Below are 21920 nucleotides of genomic sequence, written 5' to 3' on the forward strand. Positions count from 1 at the left end.
ACTATCCCCTTCAGAGTAGAGTAACCAAGCTGCCAGGAAGTTGACAATTTTCTCAAGGTCAGAGGAATCAGCCCCAGGGCCAAATATGTTCCGTGTACACAAGTGTTGCGAAAGGCTCAGGAGATGACTCTGGAAGTTACATGGTGGCATGGAGGAAGAACTTCCTTGCTGATGGTTAGTTGGCTGCTGAGGGATGCTTCATCCCTAAGGAGTAAAACTCCACATTGATCAAACAATTCTGTGCCATCTCACTCCTCAATGTGGAAGGCAAAATCATCTTTATGATTCTGACAAGGAGGCTGACCATTTTCATGTTGGACAATGAGTATTGGACACTTCAGTTCAGAAAGGTGGAGTTCTGGGGGTACCTGGCTGTCTTGAACAGTGCAATCTCTAAGATCATTGAGGATGCGAAGAGGAACCACGGTGACCTTGAGCATGTCTTTTTCTCATGTCGGTCAAGTCTGGCTTTCGAATGGGCCTCGTTCCATCCACTTTCCCAGGTCAGGGAAGATTGCAGCAGCAAAGATGAGGAGTAAAGGGGTCCTGGCCATGACAAGCGACTGGGAGATGCGGGCGAACCTTAAGAAGCAGCTCAAATTGCCAGAGGAAATAACCCACACTAGCATTAGAACTGATATTGTCCTTTGGTCTAAAGGTACCAAACAGATGGTCCTTGTTGAGCTTACGGTACCCTGGGAAGAGAGGATGGAGAAGGTACATGAGCGCAAGCTAAGGAAATATCAGGCCCTCATCTTCGAGAGCCAACAGCAGGGATGGAAGGCCTGGAACCTGCCTGTGGAAGTCGGCTGCAGGGGCTTCACAGGGCAGTCACTCTGGAGAGCTCTTGGACTGCTTGGGATTGAAGGTTCGACTAGGAAGTAGCTCGTAGCCAGCATCAGCAAGCAGGCAGGCGCGGCATCCCAGCGGATCTGGATCAAACAGAATGAGCCGCGCGGTGGCAGAGACAACCTGGTGGCAGAGATAACCTGGTGGCAGAGACAACCTGGTGGCAGAGACAACCTGGTGGCAGAGACAACCTGGTGGCAGAGACAACCTGGTGACGGTTCTACCATCCAGCCCCCCGAGATGTCATCAGCTTAAATTGACTAAAGGGGGGTGCCCATTTGAAAAAAAAAATGCAAAAGCCACTCAACTCGGTTTGGAGTGAGGTGCCTTGAGGGACGTAAAGAAGAGAGCGATGCCATTGGCTCACAGATGGTGCAGGGGCGGGTACCTGTAAAGGCGAGCCAGTTGTGATAACCCTTATCGTATTTAGCATATAACTTTTCAAGCATACTTGCATCACTACGTTTTCCTAATCACTGCAGGAAACGATATTAGCGTTTTCTTAACTGCTGCCATCTGATGACTGTATTCATGAGGCTCTAGACCTTAGTTACTGAAGTTATTGCCACCAGTACTGTGATCTATGTGATACATGCTCATACTATTTAGAATCATAGTACACTTGACACCATTAGTCAGTACACATAGTGCAGGTCCAATCATAAAAACAACGTTATTATTCCTAGAAGATGAAGAGGAGAGAGCGATAGAGAGAGAACGGCAAACATACACTGTTGACCATATGCACACATTGTGCTCTTGTGTCATGCTCAGGTTGGCATTTCCTGGGTGAAAAGAAATCCCAACCTGAGCATGACATAAGAGCAAAATGACTACCGTGTGAATATGGTCAATACCCCCATGGGTTTAAGATGTTGCTTGGGGATTATTTGAATGCATTTGTTTGAATGTGTTTAATGCAAGGCGTTCTCCTTCTCTTCACAGTCACCTGCTGTCCTCAGAATACGTGGAAAGGCACTTTAACCGAGATGGCAAACCCTCCCAGTCTGTGGTAAGACGTGTGGATGTGTTAGGAACGAGAATCTAAAAACTGAAGTGTGTCGTCGTGATTAAACTGGTTTTCCCCACATATTGGGAATATACTGTGCAGAGCTATGGACGAGTACAGGTTAGCTCTCTCCATGAGTAGAATCAATAGTGGGATTCAATCACATGGGATTCAAATAACACGGGAATGCCAGTGGTAGCAAAACAAAAGCTCCCAGAGAGAGAGAGAGAGAGAGAGAGATGGAGAGAGAGAGTAGAATCTCTATTGTCCGGAGATAAGGAAATAATGAAAAGAGGCATGATACCTATAATGAGTGATTGTGGTGAAATAGACTACTAGAGGAATGTCACTGCATTCCGAGCACCATAAAGAGGGATTTACAAAGAGGATACAGTATATATTTAATTTGACTAAACGTGCTACTAACTGCCCCATTGCCCCCCCTTCCTACAACCCCCAAATCCAAATCCCCCCCCCCCCCAGCAGCACCCCATGCCCCCACCCACTCTCGTTCCGACTATCCCTCAGCTCTCCTGACCAATCAGGAGACTGTTTCCATAGCAACGAGTCAGCTCAGTGGTGTCATTAAGTTCTTGGCAGAGAGGAGAATGAAAGGAGACCGTGAGGGAAGGGAGGAGGAGAGATGGAGAGGGGCGGAGGAGAGAGATAAGGCTAAGAGGAAAAATGGGAGTAATAAAAAGGCCTGTCAATACAAAGGCAGGACGGGCTTTGGTGTCAGAAGGAGTAATTTTTCCAGAATGTGTTTATATTGCGCAAATACTGTGTCTGTGTGTGTGTACGCGTGCATGTGCATGCATGTGTGTGACAGTTGGTTTGTTCCCACAGCGGTGGGTGGGAGAGCACCATGCTAGCAGGGCTGTGCTCGGGCCAGATTGTCTCTCAGCTGGACCAGACCCTACTTGAATCTCTATGCTACTGCTGTAGGCTACATGGCATGCTGCTCCACTCTGAAACATCAGTGGTGTTAGCTACAGATATCTGACTGTGTGTTTCAGTGGTGTTAGCTACAGATCTCTGACTGTGTGTCAGTGGTGTTAGCTACAGATATCTGACTGTGTGTCAGTGGTGTTAGCTACAGATATCTGACTGTGTGTCAGTGGTGTTAGCTACAGATATCTGACTGTGTGTCAGTGGTGTTAGCTACAGATATCTGACTGTGTGTGTCAGTGGTGTTAGCTACAGATATCTGACTGTGTGTCAGTGGTGTTAGCTACAGATATCTGACTGTGTGTCAATGGTGTTTAGCTACAGATATCTGACTGTGTGTCAGTGGTGTTAGCTACAGATATCTGACTGTGTGTGTCAGTGGTGTTAGCTACAGATATCTGACTGTGTGTCAGTGGTGTTTAGCTACAGATCTCTGACTGTGTGTCAGCGGTGTTAGCTACAGATATCTGACTGTGTGTCAGTGGTGTTAGCTACAGATATCTGACTGTGTGTTTCAGTGGTGTTAGCTACAGATCTCTGACTGTGCGTCAGTGGTGTTAACTACAGATATCTGACTGTGTGTCAGTGGTGTTTAGCTACAGATCTCTGACTGTGTGTCAGTGGTGTTAGCTACAGATATCTGACTGTGTGTCAATGGTGTTTAGCTACAGATCTCTGACTGTGTGTCAGTGGTGTTAGCTACAGATCTCTGACTGTGTGTGTCAGTGGTGTTAGCTACAGATCTCTGACTGTGTGTCAGTGGTGTTAGCTACAGATATCTGACTGTGTGTCAATGGTGTTTAGCTACAGATCTCTGACTGTGTGTCAGTGGTGTTTAGCTACAGATCTCTGACTGTGTGTTTCAGTGGTGTTAGCTACAGATATCTGACTGTGTGTGTCAGTGGTGTTAGCTACAGATATCTGACTGTGTGTCAGTGGTGTTAGCTACAGATATCTGACTGTGTGTGTCAGTGGTGTTAGCTACAGATATCTGACTGTGTGTGTCAGTGGTGTTAGCTACAGATATCTGACTGTGTGTCAGTGGTGTTTAGCTACAGATCTCTGACTGTGTGTCAGTGGTGTTAGCTACAGATATCTGACTGTGTGTGTCAGTGGTGTTAGCTACAGATCTCTGACTGTGTGTCAGTGGTGTTAGCTACAGATATCTGACTGTGTGTTTCAGTGGTGTTAGCTACAGATATCTGACTGTGTGTGTCAGTGGTGTTAGCTACAGATATCTGACTGTGTGTCAGTGGTGTTAGCTACATGTTAGCTAAATGTGGGGCGGTGTGGCTCAGGGGTAGAGCGGGTCGTCCAATGATCGAAGGATTGGTGGTTCGAATCCCGCTCAAGCCCATGTCCATCCCACTGCCGTTGTGTCCTTGGGCAAGACACTTAACCTACTTGCCTCGTATGAATGTGTATGCATGTGAATGAATGTTGGTGGTGGTCGGAGGGGCCGTAGGCGATGATTATTCGCCACGCTTCCGTGAGTCTGCCTCAGGACAGCTCTGGCTGCAATTGTAGCTTACCACCACCGGTATGACTGTGTATGAACGAATAATGGACTCTGTGAAGCGCTCTGAGTCAGAGAAGAGCGCTATATAAATCCAATCCATTATTATTATTATTATTACAGATATCTGACTGTGTGTCAGTGGTGTTTAGCTAGAGATCTCTGACTGTGTGTCAGTGGTGTTTAGCTAGAGATCTCTGACTGTGGTCAAAAACCTTTCATTTCCGTTCAGAATACTGAGTGGGCCATTTGTCTGTGATGTCGTGGTGAGGGCTGACAAGCCTGGCTGAATTCAATCACATTAAGCCAATGTTTTCACCCTGCCTATCTGGGATACCACAGATGCTGGTATTGGATATTGGGCATACAAAATTCGGCTGTCATCAGATAATTTCCTATACTTAAAGGTGCCAAATAAATACAAAATAAAGCTAATTTAATTATGTCCATAATCTCTTATACTAGTCCTTGGGCCAAACACTTATTTGATACCATCTGGGTGGGCAAATTCTAGATATTTTTTTGTTTATTCCTATACATCCCTAGATTATGTTTTGGTATGATAGACCTTTTGGTTTTGTAGCTTATTATTAGTAGTTATCACCACTAACAATACCGCATAATACCTCAGAAAAAAATGCAACAGTGAGGCATTCACCGGTAGGGGGTAGGCGTGCAAAGGTTACCATACCTCAGCATAGGAAGGTCCGTTCGACTCAGGGTTTGTCTCTACGTGTTCAGGAGACTCAAGCGCATAAAGACTCTATCATGGTCATGTCTCTAGTACCCAGACAACCCGACCTACGAGCGAATCTATGAAGGAGAGCAAAATATGGCAGGAGACTTTATTTAGCAAAAAAAGGTTTTTTAACAAAAGCACTCTATACCTTCAGGAGGTGATAACCACTAATAAGCCACACAACCAAAAGGTCTATCATATCAAAACATAATCTAGGGATGTATAAGAATTTAAAAAAAACTAGAATTTGCCCACCCAGATGGTACCAAATCGTACAATTTTGGGTTAATTTTGGCCCAAGAACTAATACACATGGCCGCCTAGTTATAGTTGAAAGTGGGGGTGCAAGATTTTTTTTTTTTTTTTTTTTTTTTTTCTTTTTTTTTTTTTTTTTTTTGCAAGGGGTGGTAGATAGCTATAATAATAATAACTTCACTGCGAGGGCTCTTTTAGCTAACGCTAGCTACAGTAGGCACGTATGATAGCCAATTACTATTATAATAATAATAATAATAACTTTCCCATCCTCCCAAAGCCCCTCCGGCCCCGTTCTCATCCGCAGCGGCAGTACCAATAACAACAACAACAACTAATTGACGCTATCAATAGCTCCAGTGAGCGCGGCGGCTGAATGAATGAATGAAAACTTTATTTAACAGATTGCAGAATGGGTACAATACAGTACGGCTCAATACACACAATTGTTAAGGGGATGCAGACCAGAGAAAGACGTTTGTCTTGTTTACATCAGGGTCCATACTAGCCCCTTTCGTGACTGTGCTCAGCACCGAGTGAATCCACAGTCACTTGCTCCTCAATGGGAAACCAACCTAGATTTACCATGAAGGACTGGTTCTGGCCGAACCGTTCGTTATACAAGTATCACAGAGACATTACAAAAGGTGCTCACAGTTGCACGAGGGGTTCGCACAGAGATACGGGATGGTTTGAAAGCTTGGCGTTGCTAATAAATATTTTTAATATTTTTTTATAAACTGCTCAAAGCGGCATTATTTCCGCCGTTGGGTGATCACAGCGCCTGCGCACCATCCCGTATCTCTGGATTCACTCGGTGCAGCGCCGAGGCTCACCATACGAGAAATATTCAGTTTCAATCTGTTTGCGCATTTAGTATACAGTCACAGTGTTCGACTTACGTGATGATTTGCTCCATTTTGATGTAAACGCCGAAGAATAATCCTCACAATGTTATCCAATATCCAGCCTGAATTTTTCAAAGGCTTTCGAAAAAGCCGCCTCCCCCAACATGTTGTATACGTCATGCCGACGAACCGTGGCCCGTGGGCACTGGATCAAACCATTAAAGTGGGGGGTCACACAATCTTTGGAAACTTAAAAACTTGCTATTAAGTGTCATTGCGTATTATTAATTTGATTGAAATTACGTAGTTATGGTTAGATAATATTTATATATTGGGGGGGGGGATATATCAATGATCAAAAAGTGAGGGAGCAAAGAGACAAGTTTGCTCCCCCAAGTTCAATACTGGTAGAGCACCCGCATCGCCTGCTCCATTACGTAGGCGTCTATGCTAATACATACTGTATCCCAAAACTAGAAACTCTCTTGTACAAATGAATTTGGTTTGAGAGTTATTGAGTTAGAGAGTGAATGTCTGTAATGTCATGATGTATAATATTCCAGGAAGTATTTAATACATTCCAGTGAAATAATGACAATGGAAAATATATATCATTGCCTTTACATAAATTATGGCTTTCAAGGAACTTGTCAGATACTCATTAAGACCTTGTTATTTTAATAAATGTGTATCATTTTGGGATATGTGTTGGTTGACAGTCTTTTTTATTTTTATTTTTTTTTATGGTCAGTGTTAGAAGTGGAATACAGAGCGAGACTTCAGGTCAGTGTTAGAAGTGGAATACAGAGAGAGACTTCAGGTCAGTGTTAGAAGTGGAATACAGAGAGAGACTTCAGGTCAGTGTTAGAAGTGGAATACAGAGAGAGACTTCAGGTCAGTGTTAGAAGTGGAATACAGAGAGAGACTTCAGGTCAGTGTTAGAAGTGGAATACAGAGAGAGACTTCAGGTTGTGTTAGAAGTGAAATACAGAGCGAGACTTCAGGTTGGTGTCAGAGTCAGACGTGGAATACATAGTGCTGATTTGGGTTGTGATCAGTCAGTATAACTCCGGATTGGATCGGTACTTTGTAGCCTACTGATTAACGTTTAGGAATCAGAATCGGGATCTGCAGTTAAAAAAATTTAAAGATCTGGGGCGGCTAAGTGGCGCAGTGGGCAAGGCGCTCGCCACTAATGCAGGAGATGCTGGGTTCGAGCCCAGCTCTCGGCGTTGCTACCGGCTTGCCTGGTCGTTCATACCAACACAATTGGCAGTGTTAGGGGTGGGAAAGCCGGTGGGTGGGGATTGGACGTTGTGGACAGCGACTCCTACAGGTCGGTTGGTGAGCCTGTACAGCAGAATCAGGAAGTATCGGGGGCAGCGTGAGCCTCCCATGCGTTACTCCTCGCCACTGAGAGATCGCGCTGTTCAGGTGAAAAGATGCGACAGCTGCCTCCTCGTGTACCGGAGGGGACACGTGATGCAAGGCTTGGTCCTCACTGCAGCCGACCAGTGGGAGGCATAGTCTAGCAACGTTCGAGACAGGGGAGGGGAGAATTGAAGGGAGAATTGGCGGGGAGAAATTGGGATGGGAGAAAAAAATTAAAAATAAGGAGAAAAAGTGAAAGAAAAGAAAAAAGATCTGAGGTGCATGTGTGTCTATTTCAGTGCAGTCCTCTGTTTGCCTTAGTGGAGCAATGTACCCACTTTAACGAAGACCTCCGTGGGAGATGAAGCCTAGGGCTGTTATTGTCCCAGTCTAGGCAGCATAGGGGAGAGGGACACTTCACTTCACTATGCTCAATGTCCTCCTCTTCTTCACTCAGGTTGGTCTAGTATGTTTTCCCTGGTCCACCGCTTTTTTCAGCCTGCCTATAGCGCTGTTATCCCAATGGTCCTCTTGCCTTATGTAACCCACTGTGGGGGCAAGTCATGATTTATTGAAGAGCTTCCTATATAGTTAGCATGAGACCCCTCCATTGTCAGCGGAGCAGAGGAGAATGGAGTGGAGCACACTAAGAAGAAGTAGGTCACAAACTACTGCCATAAGTGCCGTGATGGTTGGAAGAGAAGGAGACACCAGATGAGGTTGGAAGAGGTTCTGCTGAACAGGGATGTCATGTAGGGGAACTATCTAACACTCACTTTACCCAACTGTATATAAGCTGATATGAATAGTCATACCGTAATTGAAATACATAGCATGCATTATACAAAATATATGTAGTGTACATTTATAGCAAGTAGTGCCAAACTGATGCAAGTTGCATGGAAAGGGTGTTTTTGAGGAAACTGCACCAAATATATATATTTTTATAATATGATATTATGATATTGGTGGTTGTTGGTTGTTGTTGCTATTGTGCATCTGTGTAAAATCCCCATGCTGTGAGTTGAGTCTGAGAGGAGCGGCAATGTGCTCTGTGTCCACAGGGGGGGGAGCACTGTTACTACCAAGGGCGGTTGAGAGGTCTGCCAGAGTCCTGGGCTGCTCTCTCCACCTGCCATGGCCTGTGGTGAGTCCCTCCTTCACACTGTTCACACATCTGTACGTTTTTTTTTTTTTTTTATTATTCATTGTTTTGTATTTTTAATCAAGTACTCAAAAACAGCATTTTTCTACCTCAACATTTTAAGCCGTTTTGAGGCTGGGCTCCGCCCATACTCGGAATGCGATTTGAGAGAGAGAGAGAGAGAGAGAGAGAGAGAGAGAGAGAGAGAGACCCTCCTTCACACACTGTTCTAGTTGTCAATAATATTAGGAAGGAGATAGATAGATAGATTTTCATTTGATGTCACACTTTACATGACCAGTTCAGTGCAAAGAACATATATATTTCAATATGTGAGAAATTATCGATATCAGTAAGAATTATTGTGATGATTACAGTGATATTTAATGTATTCCATGTCGCCCAGCCCAAACGATTAGGCTGTTCAATTTGATATCTACTGTCACAGAAGGCTCTCCTTCCTCTCTGTTCATGTCATACATTACCATGCTTCTCTGCTCTGTTTTCTTTTTCTGTCTCCATCTGATTCTCTTTGTCTTGTCGACGTTGTTTCTCAGTGGCATGTTCTCCGATGGCTTCTTCTCCTATGGGATCGAGCCTATTCTAAATGGGAGTAATAAGGTGAGTCATGGGGTCACTCAACTCACACTTGGACACATGATGGCCACTCTTTATATCTGCCTCGATACTGTATCTCATCTCTTTACCACGAGAATTCTGTTTCTGTGGTTGTCATACATATTATCTATCTTCAGTTACATTTGAATGGAAATGTGTATTGTGCCGATCAGGGTATGGAACTATGTTTTCTTGTAGAATGTTTTATGCCCCTTGGAACTGAACTTAATTTTTTGTACAGGGCAATTTGATCAAAACCGTTGTTGTAAAAGAGGCAAACTTCCAAATGAGTGTGAGAATTATGACACGTTTATGTTTACCGTAACTGTACTTTTCCACTTTCAATCCTGGGGCATTTTCTTTGCACCTGTTATATATCTATTCCAGGGACCTTTTATCAACTAGCGGGGTAATTTTTGCCCTGAGCTCCCATTCATTTTCAAAGCTGGTGCTAATGTTAGATGGTGATGTGTTTTGCTGGTGCTGATGTTAGATGGTGATGTGTTTTGCTGATGTTAGATGGTGATGAGTTTTGCTGGTGCTAATGTTAGATGGTGATGTGTTTTGCTGATGTTAGATGGTGATGTTTTGCTGGTGCTAATGTTAGATGGTGACATTTTGCTGGTGCTGATGTTAGATGGTGATGTTTTGCTGGTGCTGATGTTAGATGGTGATGTTTTTTGCTGATGTTAGTTGGTGATGTGTTTTGCTGATGTTAGTTGGTGATGTTTTGCTGGTGCTAATGTTAGATGGTGACATTTAGCTGGTGCTGATGTTAGATGGTGATGTGTTTTGCTGATGTTAGATGGTGACATTTTGCTGGTGCTGATGTTAGATGGTGATGTTTTGCTGGTGCTGATGTTAGATGGTGATGTTTTGCTGGTGCTGATGTTAGATGGTGATGTGTTTTGCTGGTGCTGATGTTAGATGGTGATGTGTTTGGCTGGTGCTGATGTTAGATGGTGATGTGTTTTGCTGGTGCTGATGTTAGATGGTGATGTGTTTTGCTGATGTTAGTTGGTGACATTTTGCTGGTGCTGATGTTAGTTGGTGATGTTTTGCTGATGTTAGTTGGTGACGTTTTGCTGGTGCTAATGTTAGTTGGTGATGTTTTGCTGGTGCTGATGTTAGATGGTGATGTGTTTTGCTGATGTTAGTTGGTGACGTTTTGCTGGTGCTAATGTTAGATGGTGATGTTTTGCTGGTGCTGATGTTAGTTGGAGATGTGTTTTGCTGATGTTAGTTGGTGATGTTTTGCTGGTGCTGATGTTAGATGGTGATGTTTTGCTGGTGCTGATGTTAGATGGTGATGTTTTGCTGGTGCTGATGTTAGTTGGTGACATTTTGCTGGTGCTGATGTTAGTTGGTGATGTTTTGCTGGTGCTGATGTTAGATGGTGATGTTTTGCTGGTTGTAACTGAGGGGTTACAAAACCCTGACTGTATTAAAGATTGTGATAGATTAAACCACTGCTAGTTATGTACTTTAATTACTGGCCAGACAGTACATCTAATATATGGCAGACACTCATAATAACACGGCACTGACAAAGAAATATCATTTGAGGGTATTTATTATTATGCAGTAAATGTTACAGATATGAGAATTAGGGTCGCGCTTGTATGGCGAAGAATATGCATAAGTCAGCCAGTAGCATAAGTCAATGGGAATAGAATAATGCCTACGATGGGGTACTAGGCTAACGCCGCCTGGCGTAGGATGGCAATTATATGGGGGAAACGCTGGTACCGCTGGAGACAATGGGTTCCTCCCAGAGTTGTAAGCTCTGGAGGAGAGAGGAATGTTCGGATACTCAGTCTGATCAATTGAAGAAGAAGGGGATTCACGTACAGAAGCCAGTCCTTGTAATCCAAAGCTCAGCATCAAAAGCAATAACTGTAATCCAATTGCCCGATAGCAATGATGATAGCCAGCTAGCCTCGGTCCATGAGGCCAGCCCGAATGTAGATCCTCACGGTGGTTAAATCCAAACGACAGTGGAGATTAACGATGCTCTTCTCCAAGGGTACGTTCCACAATCAATATAATCCAACCAATACTGGTTCTGCAATCGCCGCCGTCGGTTCTCCTGTGCACATGTCCAGTAGGTTCTCCGACTAGGCCTCCTCGTGTGCTGGTACCAATGTATTTAGTCCACGCGCACTGGCTAAGGTCCACTAGCTAAACGAACGAACTGCTGGGTAATGCTGCACACGAACGAACTGCTGTTGGCACGATACACAATAATTAACGGCTCTTTACTTCACATTAAGCTAAGTCGAACTTGACGTTACTGCATTCAATCTGACACTTTTACTATTCACTTCGCACGTGGTTCTCAACGCTCTGTTAGACGCACAGCTTCTCACTTCACTGTTTTACCGAACTTGATGAACAGCTACTGTTCGCACCTGCCGCCGTATATATACTTAAGTGGCTATCTAGTGCCGAACCTCAGTTCTCGTCTCGAATCAATGCGCTGTCTCCGGGCATGTTGCGACTCGCCTTTGAACCTGACTTTGGGGGCTTGCGGTCTGGCGCCGATAGCGTTATCCAATAAGGAAAGCGAATATTACTATGATTCAAACGCAGGCTTAAAGGGATATACCGTGTATACATAAATAATATACAAGGTATATAAAACAATAAATGTAGATTCTCAGCTTTAATCTGGCCCTTCACAACACTGGTGCTAATGTTAGATTGTGATGTTTTGCTGGTGCTAATGTTAGATGGTGATGTTTTGCTGGTGCTAATGTTAGATGGTGATGTTTTGCTGGTGCTAATGTTAGATGGTGATGTGTTGTCCCTTCTGTGTGTATTCTGCTCTAGGATGACGGAGCTCACCTGATTCGAAAGATGCCTGATGTCAGACTATACCCTGACTGCCCAGGTACAGAAGCGCAACAGTATAAGCCAGTGGTTCCCAAAGGGGGGTCTGGGGACCTTAGGGGTTTCCAGGTGGTCCCGAATAGTTAAATTGAACTATTATTTAATTCACTAGATTGAGCTAGCAAAACGAGAGCATGTATACAATGAACTATTCTGATAGGGTTCACTAGGATCAGAATCACTGTTAAGTTAGGTCTATTTGTATATCTTAGTCCTTACTCATATTTAGGTAGGAGGGGTGGGTGGGCAAACTGTACAACTGTACAAGCAAAACTGTACATTGGAATATTGACGAAACCATACTTGGTTCCAAAAGGAGGATCTCGTGTATTCTTGGGTTAGGTCATTTACTGTACATTGGAGGGGGTTGGGTTAGGACATTTACAGGGGCCAGTTTCGAATTGCAGTCTCCCGTAGGTGTTCTTTGAGAGTGGTTTTGAAAGTGGGTAGTGATTCACATTCCTTTACAGCTTTGGGTAGGGTGTTCCACATTCAGTGAGAGCAGCAACGCCCGGCACCAACCTGCTTGGGGTTTCCATAGCTCATCTCTGTTCTTGCACGAGTGGTTTATTTGTTCCTCTCTACGCGTGACAACCTTGTTAAAACTACTGTTGAAAACAGTATTTAACATTTAATATTTAATATGAATTTGCTGCACCAAAGGCAATGCAAGGCAACACCTTTTTTGTGCCATCATTTTTTCACATAACATGGAGCTGAGCCTCTGTATCTACAATTAAAACAGTGTTAATACATCTGCGGGGCATTAAAAAGTCAGAGAATTCATAATTAAATTTAAAATGAATGCCTTAAAACTAAGGTATTAAAATGTCCTGTCAGGAGATGCCATAATATTTTTTACATAACATGGAGCTGAGCCTCTGTATCCACAATTAAAACGATACACCCTCATACACCCAAGCTGTGAAAATAGATACAACCTGAGATGCCATCATCGCTAGGATATTGAAACATTTGATAAGCTCTCAAATATAGTATGTCCAAATGATGAAATCGCCAGAAAAGTATATCCCTGTATTCCTCAACAACATGACTCACATGCAACTAACGTTGGTGGTAAAACAGTTTGTCCCGCTGCGTTCAGACCCTGTCCCGCTGCGTTCAGACCCTGTCCCGCTGTGTTCAGACCCTGTCCCGCTGCGTTCAGACCCTGTCCCGCTGTGTTCAGACCCTGTCCCGCTGCGTTCAGACCCTGTCCCGCTGTGTTCAGACCCTGTCCCGCTGCGTTCAGACCCTGTCCCGCTGTGTTCAGACCCTGTTCCGCTGCGTTCAGACCCTGTCCCGCTGCGTTCAGACCCTGTCCCGCTGTGTTCAGACCCTGTCCCGCGTTGCACCGTGTACGTGCTCCATGTATCCGAGCCGTAACACCGACGCCCAAATCTTCAGTCACATGTATTTGTAAATGTGATCTAAAGTGATCTATTGGTTGTTGTTGTGTGTATCCAGACTGCACAGAGGACAGCGAGAGGAGTCCTTACAGAAGAGGTGGCGGTGGTGATGATGATGATGATGATGATGATAGACCAGACCAAATGAAGGAGCAGCAAACCTCTGGGCTACTGAGACGATCTAAGCGACACGTCCGCAGGCCCTTGGTTCAGACGGAGACCAAACACATAGAGCTGATGGTAGTCAATGACTATGAGATGGTGAGTTCCTTAACACTTTAATCGGCGGGAACGCCGTAACTCGTCTTTGCTCGCCATGCTCATTCTGCCGAAGACGCCGTAACTTGTCTTTGATATCAATATTTCAAAAATCTGTGATCGAAATCATATTTCTCCTCCGGAGACATGAGATGTACTGGTGAGCTCCACTCAACTGTCTAACGGTTCAAGAGCGCCATCTGGTGGCCGGACGTGACGCGCCAAACAGGAAGTGCTCATCCATATTTCGTCCGGGCACTCGCGATCGTTAACCGGACTCCATCTCAACACACTGGATAATCAATCGCTCGCCCTAACTCAATAAACAACGTTATTTGGACGTATTTAAGCATTACATCACACGCAGGAGTGGTTTGTGACCAATAAACCATGCCTAGGGGTGGTTGTTAGGCCCGAGGCGCAGCCGAGGGTCGTTAGACCCCCCTAGGCATGGTTTATTGGTCACAAATCACGACTGCACGTGGTGTAAAGCTTTTATACAACTGCCAGATTCATCCAACCTTATTTCTATACAATAAACACACATTAATCGAAGATTTATTGAAAAAACCATCCGCCAGAAAAAGTAGTTCCCACAACTCCATGTGGAAGCAGCTTGAAGTGCATCCAACCAAACTAACACATCCAACTGTGTATTATTGGAATGATTGAGAGAAGTTGCCTCATGTGGAAGCAGCTTGAAGTGCATCCAACCAACTAACACATCCAACTGTGTATTATTGGAATGATTGATTGAAAATTTATTAAAACGTTTTCTTTGCCCTATAGGAAAAAAACGTTTTCTTCGCCCTATTTTTTTATTTATTTCTTTTAGCCTAAACTTAACCAGTTGGAAACCAGGGGTACAGTAATAAAATTAGCAATCAACCAATCAATCAATTCAATAGACCATGCTCACTTAAAACAGCGCTGCTTCTCTCTCAGTCTGTCTCCCCCGCTGTTGCAGACAGGAGTGTGTGTGTGTGTGTGTGCGTGTGTGTGTGTGTGTGTGTGTGTGTGTGTGTGTGTGTGTGTGTGTCACAGTGTGTGTGTGCGTATGTGTGTGTGTGTGTGTGTGTGTGTGTGTGTGTGTATGTGTGTGTTTGTGGGTACGCCAGCGTCGGAGTGTGAGAGAGAACGCTGCAGTCGGAAAGTAGGAAGGAAGAAATTTAAATCAATCAATTAATCTATCAATCAATCCGCGATTTTTCTTTTGTTCTAGATTGAGTCAAGACCCATCAATTACATCATCCAACATTGTTTAAAATACTAACACGTTCCCCTTGACAGAATCGCTTTATATTTAGTCGTTATGACGCTATCAACATATCCATTTGTTAAAGATTATTGTCCGCCATCTTGTTTTTTCCGACGGAGTGATCCGGCGGAGTGATGTGATTCGGTGGTGGGCGGGTCCTGGGACCAGGAGCGTGGATTATGAAGGATACATACGTGTAAATGGACTGTTTCAGCCAATCAGAATAGAGAAATTTGCATGCCGTTGTATAAATAGTATTATACAACCTGGAAATGGTTCATCTATATCAACATCCCATAATCAAAAACTGTCTACTCCAAGCTGATCGCCCAACGCCGCGAGGAAGGTACGGTGAGTTTCAACGTTATTTTCTAACGTCTTCTATACTAACTGATCTGATGATCATATGACCCACACTAGACAAATTATATAACGTTGCCCACGGAATTATAAACGACCCCCCGCCCATCCGGTCAATATCAGATGATACGTAGTAACTTCTAGAAGTACCTCCAGTTGAAATTTTTCATCTGGCACCGATCGCTACCAAACTGTATTTGATCATCAATATAATGCATTTGGGGCTATAAATCAAGTTCTGGAGAAAGCTGCAGAAAACGATAAAAACATACTTATACTTAGGACAAGGCGCTCGCCACGAATGACGGAGACGCTGGGCTTGCCTGTTCGAGCCCAGCGCTCCACATTGCTTTCAGTTTAGCTGGTCGTTCATACTAATACACATTGGCCGTATTAGGGGGTGGGAAACTGATGGGTGGGGATCGGGCGTTGTGGACAGCGACTCCTACAGGTCGGTTGGTGCGCCTGCGCAGTAGAATCAGGAAGTGTCGGGGGCAGCGTGAGCCTCCCACGCGTTACTCCTCGACACTGAGAGATCGAGCTGCGCAGGTGAAAAGATGCGACTGCTGTTACCTCAAGTACCGGAGGGGACTTGTGCTATGTATGACTTAGTCCACATTGCAGCCGGCTTGTGGGAGGCAAGAAACAGCGTTCGTGACAGGGGAGGGTTGAATTGGATGATACGAAATTGGGATGGGAGAAAAATATAGAAATGGGAGAAAAAGTGGATAAAAAAAAAAAAACATACTTATACTTTAGACCATATTTTAGTATGAATATGTGAATGAAAAAGTATAGCGTTGCTACACCCTGAACAATGGATATAGGACATTGAATGGGCCATAATAATGTCAATTTAGCAATAGAATTAAAAAAGTTATAGCCCTGCAAAGAAGGGGAACTTCTCCATAGACAAATAGAGCTGGCTAGGGATGGTAAATTATGAATTTAACCATGGCGATCAAAGTGTTAACTCTCCTCTCCATTTGCGTGTGGGTGGGGTCTTGTTTTCGGTGAGCAGAGTTTCCTACAAAAAAATGAATGGACCATGTCTAATGTCCTTTGTGTTTGTGGTGTGTTTTTTGTTTTTATTTTTATTTGGTATATTTTGTACTTAGTTTAGATCTGTATTTCTTATTTCTTATTGTTTTGTTATTATTATTATTATTATTATTATTATTATTATTATTATTATTATTATTATTATTATTATTATTATTATTATTATTATTATTATTATTATTATTATTGTTGTTACTGTTGATATTGTGTTTGTTGTTAAATATTAAAAATAAAATAATTTGATCAAAAAAGAAAATGAATTTGAATAATCGACACCAATATTTTCTTTTTATTTTTTTGTATCTTTATTTCGAACATGTAAATGAATACAAACAAAATAAATAACTAAACAAAATCAAAACATAACTCAAACTAAATAAATAACTAAACAAAAGCAAAACATAACTCAATTTACATGTTCGAAAAGGAGTAGGAAGAAGTATACACTTATTTAATCCTACCCCCTTTCCACTACTCAAATGAGTGTACTAATTTAAAACATTTCAAAACAAATATATATATGCAAAACAAACAAAAAACTAAAACTATATATGTAAAACATGAAATAAATAAAATAAAAATGTCAACACCCGTGAATATCAAGTCCCTTCCTCATCCCTGTACCTCGTGAACATCATTTACTTATAAATCAGTTTGAATTGTCTCATATTTGGACACTGCTTTAGCACCACATTTAGCCTGTTCCACAGTTTCACTCCACATATTGAGATGCAGTGTCTTCTCATGGTAGTGCGTACACTAAGAACTTTTAAATTGAGTTCTCCCCTCAGATTATAACCCCCCTCCCTATCAAAGAACAGTTCTTGAATGTTTCCTGGAAGTACATGAATGAATGAATGAATTTTATTTGTATAGTGCTTTTCCAAACAAAGTTACAAAGTGCTTTACAGACATGTTAAAAACAGCAAACAGCAAACATCAGGAAAGGCGAATAAATCAAATAGAAAATAAAACAAGAGAAAAAGAGACAAAAAAAACGTTCAAACAGGATTTGTAGGCAGATTGATAAAACAGCTTATGCTGACCTAGACCCATAACATTAGGAAAAACATTTAATGGTGTGCTTAAGACCCAACCCCAAAATATCTGTCTGTGTGTAAGTAAGTAAGTTAGTATGTTTTATTTCTAAAGTGCATTTAAAACAATTGTAGTTGCACCAAAGTGCTGTACATATAAATGGCACTATAATAAAGTATAAGGGGGTAGGTTTAAAATAATAATAATTATAATTTAATAATAATTTAATAATAATAATTTAAAAGGCTAAGGTTAAAAATAATAATAAAAAGCTAAAAGGCCTGGGTAAACGGGTCGGTTTTTAACCCGGATTTAAAGGCAGACAGGGAGGGAGCGCACCTTATGTTAGGGGGGAGGCCATTCCACAGCTTTGGGGCAGCAACTGCAAAGGCACGGTCACCCCTTAGTCTTCAGCCTAGATCAAGGGACCACCAGAAGAGAGTGACCGGAGGACCTAAGCGATCTAGGGGCAACGTGGTGGGAGAGGAGATCCAATAAATGTGTCTGTGCACGCGTTTGTCTGTGCGCATGTCCCAATGCGTACACGTTTGTGTGTGTGTTCACGTCTGTGTGTCCATCCCTCACATCTGTGTGTGTACTGTGTCTTTTCTCCAGTTTGTGCAGCTGCGTCGCTCCACCTCCCAGACCAGGAACTTCGCCAAAGCCGTGGTCAACATGGCAGACGCAGTAAGAGCTCCGCTTCTCTAAACACACTCTACTTTAGCACCGCAAGTCAAACACATTCAACTGTGCACGTAGTAGCTGGATTCAGATCTGGGCCTCCCACGTGGGAAAGCCGAACATCTGTCGCTCCCTCGGCCATGGGAGCTTCTATTCAGTTGTTAAAGGAACACGCCAACATTTTGAGAAATTAGCTTACCGTCTTCTACAGAGAGAGAGTTTGCATGTTCTCCCCGTGCTCGCAAGGCCCCCCCCGCCCCCCCCCCCCTGATAAGAGAAACCCAATGGAAAAACATGCACAACAGATCGCTAACTCTGTCGCGTCCCTGACGAAGACGGACCAGAGCACTTGGATTGGTCCCCGGGGTGCCCCTATCTGCTTCCGGCTGCCCTTGGGGGGAAGGACAACGGGATGGGTCGAGTGCAGAGACTCAATCGCATCGGCGCCCCAACTAATTGCATGTGTGTGTGTTCCTGTGTGTGTGCTGCCCATCGCATGTGTGTGTCTGCCTGCATGCCGAATAAAGACTTCTCCAAAGTCCAGTTATTGTATTGAATGGAAGCGGACAGTGCTGGTTAGCCTTTGGGAGAGGTGTTAGTTCGACAATGCCTAGGCTAACCGGCACTGTCCGCTTCCATCTAAGCTAGGCTAACGTGCAGCCAGATAGTTTTCTACTGAACGCACAGAGAGGAAACTGGTATCTATCTTCTTGTCTCTCTCTGGAGAAGACGGTAAGCTAATTTCCCAAAATCTTGGCGTGTTCCTTTAAGTCACGACACATCGACCTTCCAATAAACAGTTTCCGGGGGGGCCAAGCTTCCTGCTTCTGCTCTCATCTTTTCAACACGCCTCAGTGCTGTGTCTCTTGTTGTTTAAATAGATCTAAGTCATAAAAAACAGTTTGGGGTATATGTGCTCGTAGTATCTCCTACCGTCTGAAGCGTTTGGCCCCGGACATGAATATGAACTTAACAACCGAATCCTTCCTCTGCGTCTGGCAGGGCTACTCCGCTACACAAGATATCCACAGGTCTCATGTGTTGGAAGGACTCTTAGTTACATTACATACCAGCATCATTAGCACAGCTGTCACACTGACCTATTTTCCGACTGTCATGTATCTTTGGATTCCAGATATATAAGGAACAGCTGAACACAAGGATTGTGCTGGTCGCCATGGAGACCTGGTCCACCGAGAATAGGATGCCAGTGGTGGCGGACCCCTTGACGACGCTACAGAACTTCATGAAGTACAGGAAGGACGGCATCAAGGAGCAGAGCGATGCCGTCCACCTCTTCTCGTAAGCGTCCCACAGCTGTGCTGGTAATGTGTACGACATGGCTCCAAGAGGCCTGCGTCAATTGTCAGGGTTCACACTCGGAACCTAGACGAGATGTACATTTTATTAATAAATAATAAATACATTTTAAATAAAATAAAATAAATGCAAATACATTTTCCAGTTGTGGAAAGTTATAAAATGTATTAAATAAAATGTTGTGGAGAGCAACAAGAAGCTCTCTTTATTAATTAGCATTATCCCAGACCCACCTCATCCTAGTGACATTTCCCAATTGATCCACCCATCAAATTTGCATATCTAAAGCAGTATAACTACAGGGTCGATAATATCCTGGAACTGTCCCGGGAAAGTGATTCCCTAAGAAGAGTGGGAACCAGCCCCCGGTTGTGGAGGGTCATTCAGCTTCGTGTTTTGTGTTTTATTGATTGTGGTGGATTGATGATGGTGATTCTTCTCCACGTCCCCAGAGGGCGTACGTTCCAGAGCAGTCGTAGCGGGACGGCCTACACCGGAGGAGTGTGTTCTCTCACGAGAGGAGGAGGCGTCAACGAGGTGAGGGAGATCTGGACGTGCGCGTGTGAGGGATGTACTGGTGTTATTGATCGGCAGACAATAGGCACGGGCCCCCTGAGGCTTTAAAAAGCCTGGTCGGAATCAGTCTGGAGTCATGTTGCAGCCATTTGTTTGCCAGTTGTATAACCCTTTCACTACCACACTACGGAAGGGGTCAAAAAAAGGGTGAAAAGTGAAAGGGTTAACCCTTTGGTAGTGTGGTAGTGAAAGGGATTTTTCTAGGAGTGTTTTTTGCTTAAAGTGGTAGAAGCTCTACATTCAGACAGCCATCACTGATACAGAGTGTTTGGTCAGTGAAATGGGTCTCTGAGTCCCTCCGCTCTGCAGTGAACATAAAATGCTCTGGTATCCCGTTCTCACTTTATCCAATCAGGAGAGAGAAGCCTAGATATTCATACTGTACTTATTTCTTTTTTTGACCTACTTTTGCTCCTCCTTTTTCTGTGATTTTTCTCCCATCCCAATTTCCTCTCGTGCCAATTCTCCCTCCCCTGTCCTGATTGTTGCTCGCATGTGCCCCCCACTGGCCGGTCGTAGGGAGGGTAGAAACCCATCACATGTCCCCTCCGATACATGTGGAGGCAGCCAGCCACTTCTTTTCACCTGCCAGCGCGGACTCTCATTGGCGAGGTGTAACATGTGGGAGGCTCACACTGCCCCCGCCATCTCCTGTCTTTGCTGTGCAGGCGCCCTGACCGACCTGTAGGAGTCGCTGTTTACAACAACCAGATTACCACCCATCGACTTCCCTCCCGCTGACTCTGCCAATTGAGTCAGTATGACGGCCGGCCCAAGCCGGAGGCAACGCTGACAGCCGGATTCGAGACCGGTGTCTCTTGCTTGGTGACGAGCGCAATGTCCGCTGCGCCACCCAGCCGCCATCATACTGTACTTATTTCAAGAAGTCTTGTCAAGCCAAATTTGCTGGCAGATTATTTTACCTGTTTCAAGCATATATTCGCTTTTATTTCTTATTTTTGTCAGACCAATTTTTGCAGTGTGGGGTTCTCTCTCCTGATTGGATAAAGTGGGAGGGGATACCATAAAATGTATTTTCTCTTTACTGCAGAGCAGGGAGACTGGGAGACCCATGTTACTGCGCAGACAATCTATATCAGCGATGGCTGTCGGAATGTAGAGCTATTATTTTAATATGTAGACCACTTATTTTAGCAAAGAAGATACCACTTACAGCACCTGCACTTAATACAAGTTCCGTGTTAACAACACAATAGCACTAAGGACTTTAGATTTTTACATGGCTGTGTCCTTTATTTGTTAGTAGCAGTGTTATCACCCCCATGATACCACTAGATTGTGTGAAGATACAGGTAGGCATGTCTGCAAAGCTCTGTTTTGTACCTCCATTTGGACACAATTATTTATTGATTTCCTTTTACAATTGATCATTGATATTGGCCTTCGTGGGTGGGAAAAATGTATCAGATACGGATACAGTAGTCTAAAAACACATCAGTACATCCCTAGTTCATCTATAGTCTTTGTACATTCTGTGAAGGAATCTATATCTACTATATAGCTTCCTATTTAATGAGAAAATTGTTGCCTCTCTGTGCGTAACTGTTCCAGTATGGGAACGTGGGTCCGATGGCCATCACACTGTGCCAGAGCCTTGGTCAGAACATAGGGATGAAGTGGAACAACGCACGCAACTCAGCAGGTAACGAGTGAGATATGTGTGATTTAAGACGGAACGAACCAGAGGGAATGAGAGATGATGAGAGGAGGGGGGAGGGAAGGATAGATAAAAGGATCTATGAAGCCAG

General features: G+C 43.8%; 1 protein-coding gene across 1 annotated transcript in view; it reads left to right on the plus strand.

The window, feature by feature from the left end:
- The window catches only part of adam11 (ADAM metallopeptidase domain 11), a gene marked incomplete at both ends in the record, with an annotated part of 51957 nt that overhangs the window by 20016 nt on the left and 10021 nt on the right, over positions 1 to 21920 (plus strand). The window contains 9 exons of the mRNA XM_084328661.1: positions 1795 to 1861; positions 8600 to 8682; positions 9237 to 9300; positions 12130 to 12190; positions 13657 to 13859; positions 18190 to 18261; positions 19391 to 19557; positions 20028 to 20112; positions 21724 to 21814. Coding sequence (XP_084184787.1) covers positions 1795 to 1861; positions 8600 to 8682; positions 9237 to 9300; positions 12130 to 12190; positions 13657 to 13859; positions 18190 to 18261; positions 19391 to 19557; positions 20028 to 20112; positions 21724 to 21814 — 893 coding nt within the window. The remainder of the gene's footprint in view (positions 1 to 1794; positions 1862 to 8599; positions 8683 to 9236; positions 9301 to 12129; positions 12191 to 13656; positions 13860 to 18189; positions 18262 to 19390; positions 19558 to 20027; positions 20113 to 21723; positions 21815 to 21920) is intronic.

The sequence above is a fragment of the Notolepis coatsorum genome (assembly GCF_963971535.1).
Source record: "Notolepis coatsorum genome assembly, chromosome: 14".
Lineage (NCBI taxonomy): Eukaryota > Metazoa > Chordata > Actinopteri > Aulopiformes > Paralepididae > Notolepis > Notolepis coatsorum.